Raw genomic sequence first — 15,951 nt, 5'->3', positions numbered from 1 at the left:
TTGATCCCCTGAATCCAGCGGTGTCTGAAGCCAGAGTACTCCAGACTTTCGTTATATGAACCAGCATGTTCCACTTTTGCCATAAGCTATTTTTTTTAAATAGCATCATTTTATTTTTTTAATATATTTTATTGATTTTCTTACAGAGAGGAAGGGAGAGAGATAGAGAGCTAGAAACATCGATGAGAGAGAAACATCGACCAGCTGCCTCTTGCACACCCCCTACTGGGGATGTGCCTGCAACCAAGGTACATGCCCTTGACCGGAATCGAACCTGGGACCTTTCAGTCCGCAGACTGACGCTCTACCGCTGAGCCAAACCGGTTTCGGCCATAAGCTATTTTGAACAAGGCAAAAAAAAAAAAAAACAAAAAAAAAAACACACCTCATATTCTATTGCTTGCAATCATAAGAGACCAAGTATGGCATGGAAAACGTGCAACTAACTCCTCACAAAAAAAAACTTTTCTCATAAAAGAACTGCAAAATGGAAAACAAAAAAATTAAGACGTAAGTAACTGAATATATGTCTAAGATGCCGCCATAAGACCAGGCAATATCTTCTATATCAGAGTCACTTTTCAGTGACATGTGACATAACTGAGCACTCTCTCTTTCTTGAAACACTTCCTTCGCTGGTGTCCAGATCATCGGGATGACACTGCCTCCTTTTCTGGCAATTCCTTGAGTCTCCTTGGTCCTCATGTATTCTCTAATCACTCATGTACTAAATAATCTCCGATAGTCCCTGCTTTAAAATAATTTAATATGAAATGACTACAAAAATTTCTATACCCAGTCCCAAGCCTTACCCTGAGCTCCAGAGTCACTTACCAAACTGCCTAGCCAATATCTCTACTGTGATGTTATTAGTTCCCTCAACTTTAATATATTCAAAACCATTTTCCAGTATACCCCAAAATCCTACACTACCGCAAGAGTTCCTCTTTACCAAGTCGCACAAGACAAATACGAAAAGTCTTCTTTAATTTATCTTCTGCCCTGTATCCTAATTAGTACCAAATGACATATTGGAGATGGGGAAAAGTGGCTGGATCTAGGATGTATTTCGAGGGACAGCCTCTACCTAGAATGCTCTTTCCCCAGATACACACATGGCTGGCTCCTTGGATTGAGATTCAAGAGCACTGCTCTTACTAAATGTCATTTTCTCTCTTTTTTTCTTTTTTTAAAAAATATATTTTATTGATTTTTTTACAGAGAGTAAGGGAGAGAGATAGAGAGCCAGAAACGTCGATGAGAGAGAAACATCGACCAGCTGCCTCTTGCACACCCCCTACCGGGGATGTGCCCGCAACCAATGTACATGCCCTTGATCGGAATCGAACCTGGGACCTTTCAGTCCGCAGACCGACGCTCTACCACTGAGCCAAACCGCTTTCGGATAAATGTCATTTTCTCTTAAAGAGGACTCCTCTGATCATCTTGAAAGAGCACTTCCTCATCCCTGTCAATCTCTCCTTTTAGCGTTTTTCTTCACAATTATCATTAACTGACACTGTCTTTTTCTCACTACACTATAAGACCCAAGAAGGCAGGAGCCTAGAATAGTAATGTGCATATATACTAGGTGTATCAGTTAATAATGCAGATTTTGTAATAAAAGAAAACACGGTAATTTCAAGAGAAACATGAAAAGTGCTTTATTCAAAGTAATGTCCATCGCTAGCTACACATTTCCCCTATCTTTCAGGTAACCTGTGGATACCATCCCAATAGAACTTTTCTTGTTTTGAGGCAAACCATTCAGAGACCCAATTTTCCACTTCTTTGTATGTTTTGAAGCGCTACTCAGAAAGTGCATGTGCCATCGATCAGAACAAGTGGTAATCTGAAGGAGCAAGGTCTAGTCACGCAGGGGTCTTCAAACTACGGCCCGCGGGCCACATGCGGCCCCCAGGGGAGTCTGATCCGGCCCGCCAGGTTTTTTGGGCAGTGAGCGCAGCCGAGGTGTTACAGTAGGAATTAGTAGTTCGTATAGTCCGGCCCTCCAGCTCTCTGAGGGACCGTGGTCTGGCCCCCACTTTAAAAAGTTTGAGGACCCCTGGGATAGTGGGTATCAAGCTGAGGCACTGCCAGACGTCCTCCCCAACCTGCAGGGCTGCCTCCGGCTCTCCCTTTCACACTTGTCTCTCTCTGAACAGGCTGGCTCTGTAACATGTCAATTGAGATGCTAACGGGAGAACTGAGGAAGATGATAGGCAGAGAGACAGAGTAATGAAGCAGATGCACAGAGACAAGCAGAGATGACATATGGAAACCAAGTATTGCCTCAATTCCTGGTAGATCTCAAGTTCCTGGACCCAGGTCTTTCTGAGGGCCCACTCAATTCCTTGAGACATCTCTGTATCTTTATAATAAATTCCCTTTTTGTTTAAGTCTATGCTGATTTCTGTAACCTGCAATAAAAAATTCCAACACAATAATCTAGGAATAGTAAAGCTATTATAGTAAGTTACTTCCTGAATGCTTAGTATTTCTTTTCTGGCATAATCCTTCATCATAACTGAGAACAAATCTATTGATAATAAAACGTATTATCATTTACATTTTATGACAATAAAATGTAACTTAAAAGAAAGTAGATTCAGAAATGATAGTTTCAAACAAACAAAAATTGAATAATTTCTCCAAAACATCTAAGTCCTAACGTCGCTCCAGGAATCATGCCATGGCAGGCTTTTCTGAACTATACATGAGTATACAAATTTCCCTGAGAAAATCCAAAGAAAAACACCGAACCAAAGAAAATAGTGAGGGTAAGAAAATCTCCAGCAATACCAAAGCAAATTTATTACTGTACCCAACAAAGGAGCAGGGTGGGAAAGTTTCTGGAGACAGCAATTTATAAGAATTTATAAGACAGCAATTTATAAGAATGCTACCATGCCCATTAGCGTACTGTATTCAGTAGCATTCAAATTTACTATCTCATTCGTTGCATGAACAAAAACAATTATAAATTAATGGCAGTAAATTAAATTTGAAGAACCTGAGTGGTGGGGGGAAAAAAATACCAGTACAACTTACTTTAAAAATACTTACTTACTTTAAAAAAGTACAATTTACTTTAAAAATACTTACATTCAAACACTTACAAATACTTACATTTTTTGCCGTCATGTCAAATTGTATTTGGTTTAAAATTCTGTAAAGCCATTAAGAACAAAAATAAAAAAACTTTGTCTTCAGTCATTCCTTAAAAAACATCCTGTCAAAGAAAGGAAAAAGAGAGAATAATGTAATAATAATAATAGGCAACATTTATGTCATATTTACTATGTGCTGTATATATATTGCTCTTTAAGTAAATTATTTAAGTTAATCCTCACAACAAAGCTATAAGATATGTACCATTTTAATCCCCATTTTCCAAATAAAAATTGGGGTTTAAAGAGGTTAAATATTTTGATCAAATCAACTCAGCAAAGAAGTGACAGGGCCGGGGGTTTTGAAATATTATACTACGCTGCTTTAGGCAACCCATTGAAAAAAACAATGTTTCTTGGAGAAATAGCCAATTCCAGGTCTGGGGCAAGATAAACCTAGAACATTTTACTGTGTCTAAAGTAAGGAAGGGCTCAAAAAATGAGCTTACAACCGGACAATGAACACCAAAGTACATATTGCTAGCAACAGGTTGTAACAGATTACAAACCCATTGAATAAAATAATATTCCAGGAGCTCACAGTAATATGAACAAATAATGAGAAAGAAGGGGAAGCTCTTCTTTGTAATACAATGCCAAGTATTCAATAGAGGGTGTGACAAAGCAGGTTTATAGTTGTTCATATGGAAAATACAAGTTCATTAATAGATAACAAGAGGGATCCAAGATGGCGGTGTAGGTAAACACACCTAAACTGCAGCCGTGCACAACAATTTTAAAACTACAACTAAAAGACAAAACGTCTACCACCCAGAACCACAGGAAAGCTGGCTGAAAGAAAGCCCTGTAACTAGACTGAAAGAGAAAGGAGCATTCAAGGGACAAGTGCTGAAAAACTGAGGTAAGGGGGCGCATGTGTGATATAGGCTGGTGGGCGTTGCTTTCTTCAACCCGAAGAGAGACAAGCTCCCAATCTCTCTGAAATCCAGTTTCTGGGGAGAAGCTAGACTGTCTGCCATTGAGTTGGAAAGTGAGGGTGGCTTGCTTGCAGGGCTGCATGCAAGAATAATTGTTTGCTGGTGGGGGCGCGAGACGCAGGGACGCGGTGGGAAAGGCAGAGAGGCTGACAGGCAACCATCGCTGTTGGCCACGCCCTAGACTAGTGATGCCCTGAGACTCCACCCCGCACAACCTACAAACACACCCAAGCTCCAAGCAGTGGCTTTTGCATATGAATGGCCTCTAGTACAGTATAACCTAGCAAACCTGAAGCCTGGTGCAGACAGCCCCAAAGCCTCCAAGCTCCAAGCAGGGAGGAGAGGACTATGGTTCTCGCTGTAGCTCCTGCAGGGTGGCCCCAGACAGTAGCTGAACTGTGCCCCATTGGAGATCCAGAAGCCAGTGTTCCTAGTGGTCAGTTTCAACTCCTCACACCCATAAGCGACACATTCGGGATACGCACTCAGTGAGCACCGAAGTCCCACTGAAACAAGGCACATCTCCAGTGCAGCAGTTCTTCCTTTATAGACACAGTGTTGGCCTGGAGGTCAATTCCTCCCAGTGTACCAACAGCAATCAAGGCTTAATTACACAAAGACTTTGCACTCAGCCCACAACGGGGTATACCAAGAGCGACCACATCAGGTGATTGGGGGAGCTGAGCTACTGACCCCTATAGGTCACCTACCACACAAAGCCACTCCATCAACACAGGAAGGCAGCCAAAATGAGGAGACACAGAAGCATGTCACGAATGGGAGAGATGGAGGAAAGTAAACTACTGGACAACACAGAGTTCAGAACCACATTTATAAGGTTACTCAAGAATGTCCTAAAAACCCTGGAGAAACTTGATGAGACCTCCAAGAAGCTTAGTGAGACCTTCAAGGACCTTAATGAGAATGCCAAAAAAATGGAAAAGGACCAGTCAGAAATTAAGCATACACTGTCTGAAATAAAGAATATACAGAAACTCAATTGTAGATCAACGTACCCTAAGAGTCAAACCAAAGATCTGGAATATGAGGAAACAAAACACACCCAACCAGAGAGGCAGAAAGAAAGAAGAATCCAAAAATGCAAGGATAGTGTAAGGAGCCTCTGGGACAGCTTTAAGCATACCAACATCTGGATTTTTGAGGTGCCAGAAGAAGAGAGCTAGTAAGATATTGAAGGCCTATTGGAAGAAATAATGACAGAAAACTTTCCCTACCTGGTGAAAGAAATACAAGTTCAGGAAGCGCATAGAACCCTAAACAAGAGGAATCCAGAGTGGACCACACCAAGACACACCATAATTAAAATGCCAAGGGCAAAAGACAGAGAATCTTGAAAGCAGCAAGAGAAAAAACAGCTAGTTACCTACAAGGGAGTACCCATACAACTGTTAGCTGATTTCTCGACAGAAACTATGCAGGCCAGAAGGAAGTGTCAAGAAATATTCAAAGTGATGAACAGCAAGAACCTACAACCAAAATTAATCTACCCAGCAAAGCTATCATTCAGAATTGAAGGTCAGATAAAGAGCTTCACAGACAAGAAAAAGGTAAAGGAATTTATCAACACCAAACCAGGATTACATGAAATGCTGAAGGGTATTTTTAAGGAGAGGAAGAAGAAGAAAAAGGTAAAGGTAAAAACTATGAACAACAAAAAGACATCAAATACATGCCTTACCAACAAGTAAATCTAAAAATCAAGTGAATAAAAAATCTGAAGAACAAAATGGACTGGTAAATATAATAGAATCAGGGACATAAAAAGGGAGTGGACTAACAATTTTCAGGGGCTAGGGGGTCTGAAGAGATTGGACAAAAATCTTATACCTATGGATAAAGACAGTGGCGGGGGTAAGGGCATGAGGTGGGGTTGGGGAATCAGGTGGAAGGGAGCTATGGGGAGGGGGGGAGAGGAATACCTGTAATAATCTGAATAAAGATTTATTATAAAAAATAAAGCATAATTTAGTTAAAAAAATAGATATCAATACAAGAATAAACTGTGTTTCATGTACTCAAAACTGTAAACTTATTTTTGTCCCGCCCTGTATAAAGGAGTGATGGAGTTAGAAAAACCCCAATTTGTGGTTTTCTATAAAGGATTGGGCAAGAATCATTGCTAAATACTAAAATTAGCCAATCAGAATTGGTGAGAAGGATATTTACATACTTTTGAAATATCTCCCCACAAAATACACATAATTTCAAATATCACAGTAAAAAAACATGATACACACCATTTTAGCAAAAGTGATCAAAGCTACCAATTGACCACTAACAATGAGAGACAAACCAACATTTGCATCTCCTCAAATGACTGAGATGGGTATAACTTCTGAGGTTTTCCACCCAAAATGCATAATCTAAATCTAATCTTAAGGAAATAGAAAAACTTAAATGGAGAAACATTCTGTAAAAGAAAGGACTGAATTCTTGTAAAATATTGGTGTCACAAGAAACAAAAGAAGCCTGAGAAACATTCCCAAATTAAAAATTGGGAATTCAGAGGAAGAAGGAAAAAGGCAAGAACTAATGAAATAGGAAAAAAATCAAAACAACTGGTTTTAAGTGCCTTGCTTGAAGTACGGGTCTAATAAGTAAAGTAGCATTGTTAGTGGAGGGGAAAGTGCATGGATTTTTTTTTTTTTTTTTTAAAGAATCCCCACTCTTTTTAATATATTTTATTGATTTTTTTTTTTTTTTACAGAGAGGAAGGGAGAGAGATAGAGAGCTAGAAACGTCGATGAGAGAGAAACATCGACCAGCTGCCTCTTGCACACCCCCTTACTGGGGATGTGCCCGCAACCAAGGTACACGCCCTTGACCGGAATCGAACCCGGGACCTTTCAGTCCGCAGACCGAGGCTCTACCACTGAGCCAAACCGGTTTCAGCGGATTTTTTTTTTTTAATCTAGGCTCAGTCTCAGCTCTGAAACTTATTAGTTGTGTGACCTCTTTGAGCTTAAGTATCCTCATCTGAAAAATAGGTATACTGAGTTTTTTAGGGTTATGTTAGGAGTAAATTAGATATAGTTGAAGTGAAAATCATCCAATCCACAAAGGCAATGTGCCAAATGCCCTACAATTTATATATCAACACTGAATACTCCTAATCACAAAAATTTTTAATTTAAATATATTGAAGATTTCCTTATTACTGACTCAAATGTAGTTATGACAAAAATCAAAAAGGTCTTTCCCATCCAAAGTACCTGTTAAATTTTAGAAACCTGCCATATCTATCTAAGGCAGACACTGTTGCCTACCCAATACATTTTCTTCTTCTTCCTTAGAAGTTGAGGGTGGCCATGTGTTCAATTAAAAACACTACACTCTCGGTTTTCCTCTCAGACTGGCTGACCATTTGATGTAATTCTGACAAATTCTGGCCAATCTATACATATAAAAGCCTAAGCAAACGTAACAACCAGATGACCAGCCGGTAGCTATGACACGTACTGACCACCAGGGGGAAGATTCTCAATACAGGAGCTGCTTCCTAGTGGTCAGTGCACTCACACAGCCAACTTCCCATGGCTGGCCAACCTCCCGTGGACCCTCCCCCCGCTGGCTGGCCCTGGCCCTAAGTGGCCAATCAGGACTGGGTGAAGTGGCCCTGAATGGCCCTGATCACCGGCCAGCTGATCAGCCCACCATGCACCAATCTGTGCACTGGGCCTCTAGCCTATATACTAAAACCCAGTGACAATTACGGCGGAACAACTGGAACAGCCAGCCACTATGACATGCCGGCCGCAGGGGCTGCCACCAGCGCCACTGCCGAGCCCAAAGGCCCCAAGGCCAGTTGCGCAGCCACCACCGAGGTGCCAGTAAAGAACAACGCAAAGGTGGCCAGCGTGAGTGTGCAGCTTGAGATGAAGGCTTTGTGGAATGAATTCAATGATCTGGGCACCGAGATTATTGTCACCAAGACTGGCAGGTCAGGGCCCCTCTCCCCGCTGCAACCCTCCCCACGTGGTGCCAGTCTCGGGCAGCAGGCTTTGTCCTGATCCATGCAAGCGAAACTGAGAAGTGGGATGGGAGAGCATGGTCTGGCCTCTGCAGGTCCTTCTCAGTGTGGGCCATCTCCTTTGCTCTCCGAGTCCTAGTTCTAGTAATAGCTGCCTGGCACACCAGTTGAGAGTGGCATTCAGCTGACCTATGGGCGCCAGACGCTGGCCTCATGGCTGGTGAGCACGAGCCTATCCTGCCTACTGAGTGGTGGCGGCAGCAGGCACAGCAGGGCCGGGATAAGCGGGAGCGGAGCAGTGCCCAGCCCAGGCTCGGGCTCCTCCCCAGGCGCCTGCCACTTTGGGCATTACTACATCCCTCGGGGGATGTCGGACTGCCGGTTTTGGCCTGATGGCCTGCAGAGATCAGGCTGAAACCAGCAGTCTGACATCCCCCGAGGGGTCCCAGATTATGAAAAGAAGCTGAGGGACCCCATTGGTGCACAAACCTGTGCACTGGGCTTCTAGTGAAATATAAGCAGACATTGTTGGATTGGGCTACCAGATTTGGCTTGTTTTTTTCCCTTCTCCCCATTTCTTCGTTTTCAGAATACGGTTGTAATAGCCAGAGCTGCTTGTCCCCGTGCATATGCTTCATTACTATATTTAATATTCATTTGTGTATTAAATGTCAAGAACTGTGTTATTCAGCGGCACTGTGCCATTCTCCCAAATCAAAGACATTAAGAGTGTTACTATTTCAGCACACTATAGTGACAGGCTACCAATAAAAATACTGCTTTAGCCCTGGCTGGTAGCTCAGTGGCTAGAGCATTGGCCTGCACACCAAAGGGTCACAGGTTTGATTCCCAACCAAGGGTATGTACTTGGGTTACAATTGGATTTCAGATCGGAGCACATGTGGAGGCAAGCAATCAATGTGTCTTTCACATCAATGCCTCTCTTTCTCTCTGCTCTCCCCTCTCTCTCTCTCTCTCTCTCTCTCTCTCTCTCTCTCTCTCTCTCTCTCTGCTCTCCTCTCCCCCCCCCTCCTCACCCTTCCTTCCCTTCCACTCTCTCTCAAAATCAATGGGAAAAGAATATCCTCAGGTGAGGATTAACAACAACAAAAAATACTGCTTTAGCCACATAATTTTGTTTAGTACTGTATTCCTTTGTATCTTCTCTCCAGAGCTAGTGCAGATTGGAACCTCTAAATCAGTGATTCTCAACCTTCCTATTGCCATGACCCTTTAATACAGTTCCTCATGTTGTGGTGACCCCAACCATAAAATTATTTTCGTTGCTACTTCATAACTGTAATTTTGCTACTGAAATGAATTGTAATAAAAATATCAGCATTTTCCGATGGTCTTAGGCGACCCCTGTGAAAGGGTCGTTGGACCCCCAAAAGGGTCGTGACCCACAGGTTGAGAACCACTGTTACCTAAAAGATAAATATTTGAAAGAGAGCCTGAGTGCATGAATTACTTGAACAAATTTACCTTAATGTCTTTGTGCCTCAATTTTTTAATCTGCAAAACAGTAATAGTTTATCTACAATACTTAATTAAATGAGTCAAGGTATGAAAAATCATTAGGATACTGCCTAGCACAAGGTTAGCACTCAACCCATGTTAGAGGAAAAAGCAGTTCACTGATTTCTCATGACAAATTAAGGTTTCTTCCTCTAAAATAAATAATACACAATTCATACATAGTACAAGTGAAAAATACCACAACATAAATCCAATTTAAAACAGGAAAAATTGTGGTTAAAAAGAAAAATTCTAAAAGTAACAAGATTAGGCAACTTCATTCATTAATTTTTTATTCATCCAGAAATCACTGAACGCCCAGTATGTGTAAGGCACTAATACAGGTACTGGAGATATCCTAGTAAATGAGAGAAACAGCATAAACCTTCAAATGTAATTTAAATTATATAAAATTACAGTAAGATAAATGTTACAAAAGGAAATGGCACTGTGACATATCTGCTTCATTCAATTACTACAAATAAATAAGTATGCTATATTGGCTTTGAGTTAGAGCTTTTAACCTTTTAACTAAAAAGTATACATTTATAAGTATTTTTAAAGCTTTTGACTTTTACACTGTCTTTAAGTTATAAATTATTGGAAATGTGTGACTTAAACCAAGTATCTAGAAAGTAAATAAACATGGCATGGACTGTTTCAAGAAATCGCCATCTTTGGACAGCACTGGTAATCTCAAAGACAAGCTAACGCATTATGTTTTACCCAGACTCAACTATTGTACACTCCTTCCTGTCACCAAGTTTTCTGTTGGTTAAAAAAAATAAATCGGATTTCTTCTTCCACCTTCATGAACACATTATGTCAAGCTCAAAAAGTCAATCTTTGTGACCTCACCATCTGCCGCAATCTCTTGTCAGCTTCAGACAATGTAACTCCCACAGATGGTCTCAAAATGCAAGCCCTTTTCCTTTCCAACCACAATTTAGTAGTTCTGGCCACAAAGCCTTTTAAAATGGTACACCATTAATCAAAATACAACTAAGAAAAAAAGCAAAGTTATAAATACATTTGTAGAATTAACGTCACTTAATCAGAGTTTGTAGACTTTCTAACACTGCTGTTAACAGATGCTACTAAAACTTTAATTTCAGCAAAGGCAGTATATTTATGTGAAAGATTATTAATTTTAAATACAAATTCATGTTTCAAAGTTTGGAAAATATACATACTTAGGCACTCTTTTAAGTGCTTCACATGTAGGATCTCACATAATTCGTACCACAATTCTACCAGGCAAATATACTATTTGCATTTTACAGATGACAAACTGAACTTTACAGTTGAAGTAATTTGACCAGTTAACCAACTGTGTAAATGGCAATGCCAGAAGATCAACCCAAGAACTAGCAAAAAACAAACAAAAAACAAAACAAAACAAAAACAAACAACAACAAAAACCCACAAAGAAAACTAGCAGACATGTTCTTACCTACTACACTAAATTACAAAATATATCTGACTTGAGATACAATAAATATATCCTCAAAATATAGCAAAAAAATATAATTAATATAATAAATCCATATAAAAGAATACCTCACATTACCAAAAGAAGCCTTCAGAATTTCATATAGGACAAGTCATATATCATTAATCACATTTTCACCCTTTTTAGTTCCTTTTATTAATTTCAGTATTAAAATTTTCTTAGTAAATTCCTCATTTCTTTTTATAGTTTTACTAGCGGCCCAGTGCATGAAATTTGTGCACATTAAAAGGGAATTAATTAGAGGAAATATTTTAATATTGCTATTTGCCCTTTCTCTATAATAGGAGTGTCAGAGATGAGAGAACATTAGTAAATGTATATGAAAATCTTCCTCCTGTCAGAGTCTGGGGCATGCCATGGGAATCAGAGTCAAGTCCCCGCCCACCTGCATGCGCCTCGAAATCGTGCGAGACCCAGATCCTGCTGGCCCCACACCCATTGGGTGAGATCCAGACCCAGCTGGCTCCCACCCGTCAAGCCCTGCCAGGCGGGGGGACATAGCCTCACATCCCCTGTGAAGCCCCACTGGGTGGGGGTTGCAGCCTCAGGTTTCCCCAGTGCATGCCGGGCGGGGGGCATAGCCTCAGATCCCCCGGTGCACTCTCACATACCCTGGCCTGGCCTGTGGTCCCTGGGCCCAGCACTGGGGCAAGGGGGCGTGCCTGAGGTCCCCAGTCAAGCCCCACCAAGCAGGGGACCCAACCTGAGGTCAAGCCCTGCCAGGCTGGGGGCACAGCCTGAGGTCCCCTGTCAAGCCCCACTGGGCAGGGAGAGTAGCCTGAGGTCCCTTAGCCTAGTGCTGGGATGGGCAGCGTGAACTGAGGTCCCCTGGCCTGGGCTAGTGGTCACTTCTTGAGGTCCCCATCAATCCCCTCCGGGTGTGTGGTGTGGCCTGAGGTCCCCAGTCAAGCCCTGCTAGGCGGGGGGTGCAGCCTCAGGTTCCCTGCCCCAGCCTGGCTCCACACAGCCTCAAGTCCCTGCTGATCACTCGTTATGGGAACCTCGCCTCTGCTGTGGGTGCAGCCATCTTGTGATGATGTGACAGTTAATTTGCATATAAGCTATTTATTATATAGGAGCCCTTTACATCATTATATCATAACTAGAGGCCTGGTGCACGACTTTCGTGCACTGGGGTGAGGGGTCCTTCAGCCTATCTTGCACCCTTTTGCAGTCCGGGTGCCCTCGGGGGAAGTCCGACTGGCAGCCTAAGCCATCAGTCGGACATCCTTAGTGCTGCTGTGGGAGGTGGGCCGCTGTGCTCGCCAGCCGTCAGCCTGGATTGTGGCTAAGCAGTGCTCTCCCTGCTCCTGGTGGTCAGTGTGCATCATAGCGACCAGTGGTTCTGCCGTTCGGTCTATCTGCATATTACCCTTTTATTATATAGGACTGTTTGAACTAGTCCCTGGCTGATGAACACTTTATAGAATTCCTGTTTCTAAACAGTTAGCAGTAATCACATTTAAAAAATATATATTTTAAAGATTTTTTACAGAGAGGAAGGGAGAGGGATAGAGAGTTAGAAACATCAATGAGAGAGAAACATCAATCAGCCACGTCCTGCACACCCCCTACCAGGGATGTGCCCGCAACCAAGGCACATGCTCTTGACTGAAACCAAACCTGGGACCCCCCAGTCCGCAGACCGACACTCTATCCACTGAGCCAAACCAGTTGGGGCAGTAATCACGTTTTATTTTATTTATTTTTAAAAAATATATTTTATTGATTTTTTTTTTACAGAGAGGAAGGGAGAGGGATAGAGAGCTAAAAACATCGATGAAAGAGAAACATTGACCAGCTGCCTCCTACACAACCCCCACTGGGGATGTGCCCACAACCAAGGTACATGCTCTCGACTGAAACCGAACCTGGGACCCCCCCCCCCCCCCCCGCCCCAGTCCGCAGATGTCACGCTCTATCCACTGAGCCAAACCGGTTTCGGTAGGAGTCACATTTTAATGACTCAATCCTTCATGTTTGATCTGTTCTCGACTACCTCTCCAGGTCTGTGTTAAACCAATTTCCCATACCCTTTTCTGATCTAGTTCCATTGGCCTTGTCAGTTCCTCAGACACATGCTCCTCCTGCCTCAGGGCCTCTGCACATGCTGTTCCCTTCGCCTGGAACTTTCGCCAATGGTTAATTCCTCCTCCTCTGGATCTCTTCTCAAATGTCACTTCCTGAGAGAACTGTTCTTCTCCCACTACCCAGACTAGGTCAGAGGTCTCTATTTAATGCTCTATCCTGCTTTCTCCTTAAGTACACATTGGGTTGTCTTTTGTGTAATTATAAAATGTGGTCTATCTCTGCCAACTAAAATGTTAAGTTCCTTGGGGCAGGGAACCTACCTATTATATCCAGTGTCCGGCACGTGGTTAGAAAACAAGTAATATTTATTTTTTGTTTGTTTTTAAAGAACTATTTAGTAAATTAACTATATACTCAATGTTATGTTTATTTTTACCATTTAGTAACGTATGATAATCCCACTTACTATGACTTGGCAGCAGAAAATGAAAAGAAATGTAAACATTTAACATATTCACACATCTGAAATATCACTAAGCTATACAGCTGAATTTTGAGTATCACTTTCCTATCATGAACAAAAAATGTTTTAGAACTGCCCTGGCCGGTGTGGCTCAGTTGGCTGGGTATCATCCTGTGCTGGTTCGATTCCTGGTCAGGGCACATGCCCAGGTTGTGGGCTCAATTCCTGGTGGGGGGTGTGCAGCAGGCAGTCAATTAATGTTTCTTTCTCTCCCTCTCCCTTTCTCTCTTTCTAAAAATCAATACAACTATATTTTTATATTTTATGGGGGGAAATTTTAATATGGTAAATTTAATTTCGCTAATTTTAAGGTAAAATGAATAGTAGGCAAGAGTAAAATTTTAAAAACACTTTTATGAACTAAAAGCTGAAACCACTGACAGTTCACACTTAAAAAAAAGATAGTTTTCATATTCATTGCTTACTTTAAGTTGAAAAAAATTTTTTCCAGACTCTACAATGATAAAAACTGGTTAATATTATAAACAAGTAATGACAACTTTTAACAGTCTTCTATCCAAGTGCAGTGAAATGATGAATCACGTTGTCTGAGCACTGCTCATTTGTTTATTATTCAATATTACTGCCTACCGCATGTCAAACACCAGGCTGAGCATTGAAGACACAGCAAGAAACAATAACAGTCCCTGCCTCCATGGAGTCTGCATATACTGAGAAGGCAGGCATTAGGCTGCCACCACCACGTTTGGCTGCTTGGTGGAGGGAAGTGGTGCAAACAGCTGCACAGCAAGTGGCAGACGATAAATTAGTTTTTGATTTGCCTGATTATGAAAATATTAACCACGTTGTGGTTTTTATGCTGGGAACAATCCCATTTCCTGAGGGAATGGGAGGATCTGTCTACTTTGCCTATCCTAACTCAAATGGAATGCCAGTATGGCAACTCCCAGGATTTGTCACGAACGGGAAACCAAGTGCCATCTTCAAAACGTCAGGTCTTAAAGTTGGAGAAGGAAGCCGGCACCCATTTGGAGCCACGAACATTGTCTGAACTTCATCTGTTGCTCAGATTGGAATTTCAGTGGAATCACTGGACAGTCCTGTAGGTAATGCTGCTGTATCCTCAATTGACTTATTCACACAATTCACACAAAAGATATTGGACAATGGCTAAAATTTTGTGTCATCATTTGCTATCTCTCAGACCCACATGACACCAAGTCCATCTGGAACGTTCATTCTAGCAAATGTGGTTCTGAAATGGTATGAGAACCTTCTTTCTTTTTTTTCTTTTTTAAAAAAAATATATTTTATTGATTTTTCACAGAGATGAAGAGAAAGGGATAGAGAGTTAGAAACATTGATGAGAGAGAATCATCGATCAGCTGCCTCTTGCACACCCCCTACTGGGGATGTGCCCACAACCAAGGTACATGCCCTTGCCCGAAATCGAACCCGGGACCTTTCAGTCCGCAGGCCGACGTTCTATCCACTGAGCCAAACCGGTCCCAGCTGGTATGAGAACTTTCAAAGATGACTAGAATAGAACCCTCCCTTTTGGAAAATATAATTTGAATAAAATAATTTTTAATGGATTCTGAAATCTGTCATGTTTGAAGATAAAGACTCCTTTTAAAAGCATGAAGTCAAAAGGATCATGAAACCTAAATAAACTGCTTAGTGCCGAAATCGGTTTTGCTCAGTGGACAGAGCATTGATTGCGGACTGAAAGGTCCCAGGTTCGATTCCGGGCAAGGGCATGTACGTTGGTTGTGGGCAGATCCCCGGTGGGGGATGTGTAGGAGGCAGCTGGTCGATGTTTCTCTCTCATCGATGTTTCTAGCTCTCTATCCCTCTCCCTTCTTCTCTGTGAAAAATCAATAAAATATATTTAAAAATAAAAAAATAAAAACTGCTTAGTGACTGTAGCTTAATTAAAAATAAAAATAAATAAAATAAAAACATTGAAAAATGAAAATATGTTCCTCATTAATGACCTTTCCCCTTATCCTTTAAAAATTATTTGGAAGCAAAACATTTTGTTTTGAAAATGATTCATTTTTTACTTAAAAAGAAAGTATTGTCACCAAAAAAGAAGGCAGACATTAGACAATGAATTTCAAAATAAACTCTTAATGACAATTACTACCCTGTTTCCCCAAAAATAAGACAGTGTCTTATATTAATTTTTGCTTCCAAAAATGCACTAGGTCTTATTTTCAGGGGATGTTTTATTTTTCCATGAAGAAGAATACGGTACACATTTATTGTTAAATGAAAATAAAGGAAATTTATTACCTGTATAC

At 41.4% G+C, this 15,951-nt stretch overlaps 1 protein-coding gene and 1 pseudogene across 7 annotated transcripts in view; one reads left to right on the top strand and one right to left on the bottom strand.

The window, feature by feature from the left end:
- Positions 1 to 15,951, bottom strand: part of TFDP2 (transcription factor Dp-2) — a 116,297-nt gene that overhangs the window by 84,011 nt on the left and 16,335 nt on the right. For all 6 annotated transcript variants that reach the window (XM_084902620.1, XM_084902622.1, XM_084902612.1 and 3 more), the window contains exon 2: positions 3,130 to 3,232. In XM_084902620.1, the coding sequence (XP_084758746.1) occupies positions 3,130 to 3,144 (15 nt within the window). In that variant the 5' untranslated portion in view covers positions 3,145 to 3,232. The remainder of the gene's footprint in view (positions 1 to 3,129; positions 3,233 to 15,951) is intronic.
- Positions 7,876 to 15,951, top strand: part of LOC311632140 (protein Hikeshi-like) — a 130,616-nt pseudogene continuing 122,540 nt past the window's right edge. The window contains exons 1-3 of the transcript in view: positions 7,876 to 8,069; positions 13,179 to 13,191; positions 14,375 to 15,113. The product of the transcript in view is annotated as a protein Hikeshi-like (transcript). The remainder of the gene's footprint in view (positions 8,070 to 13,178; positions 13,192 to 14,374; positions 15,114 to 15,951) is intronic.

This window comes from Pipistrellus hanaki (genome assembly GCF_964339955.1).
Source record: "Pipistrellus hanaki genome assembly, chromosome: 13".
Classification (NCBI taxonomy): domain Eukaryota; kingdom Metazoa; phylum Chordata; class Mammalia; order Chiroptera; family Vespertilionidae; genus Pipistrellus; species Pipistrellus hanaki.
This window is presented reverse-complemented; position numbering and strand designations above follow the sequence as displayed.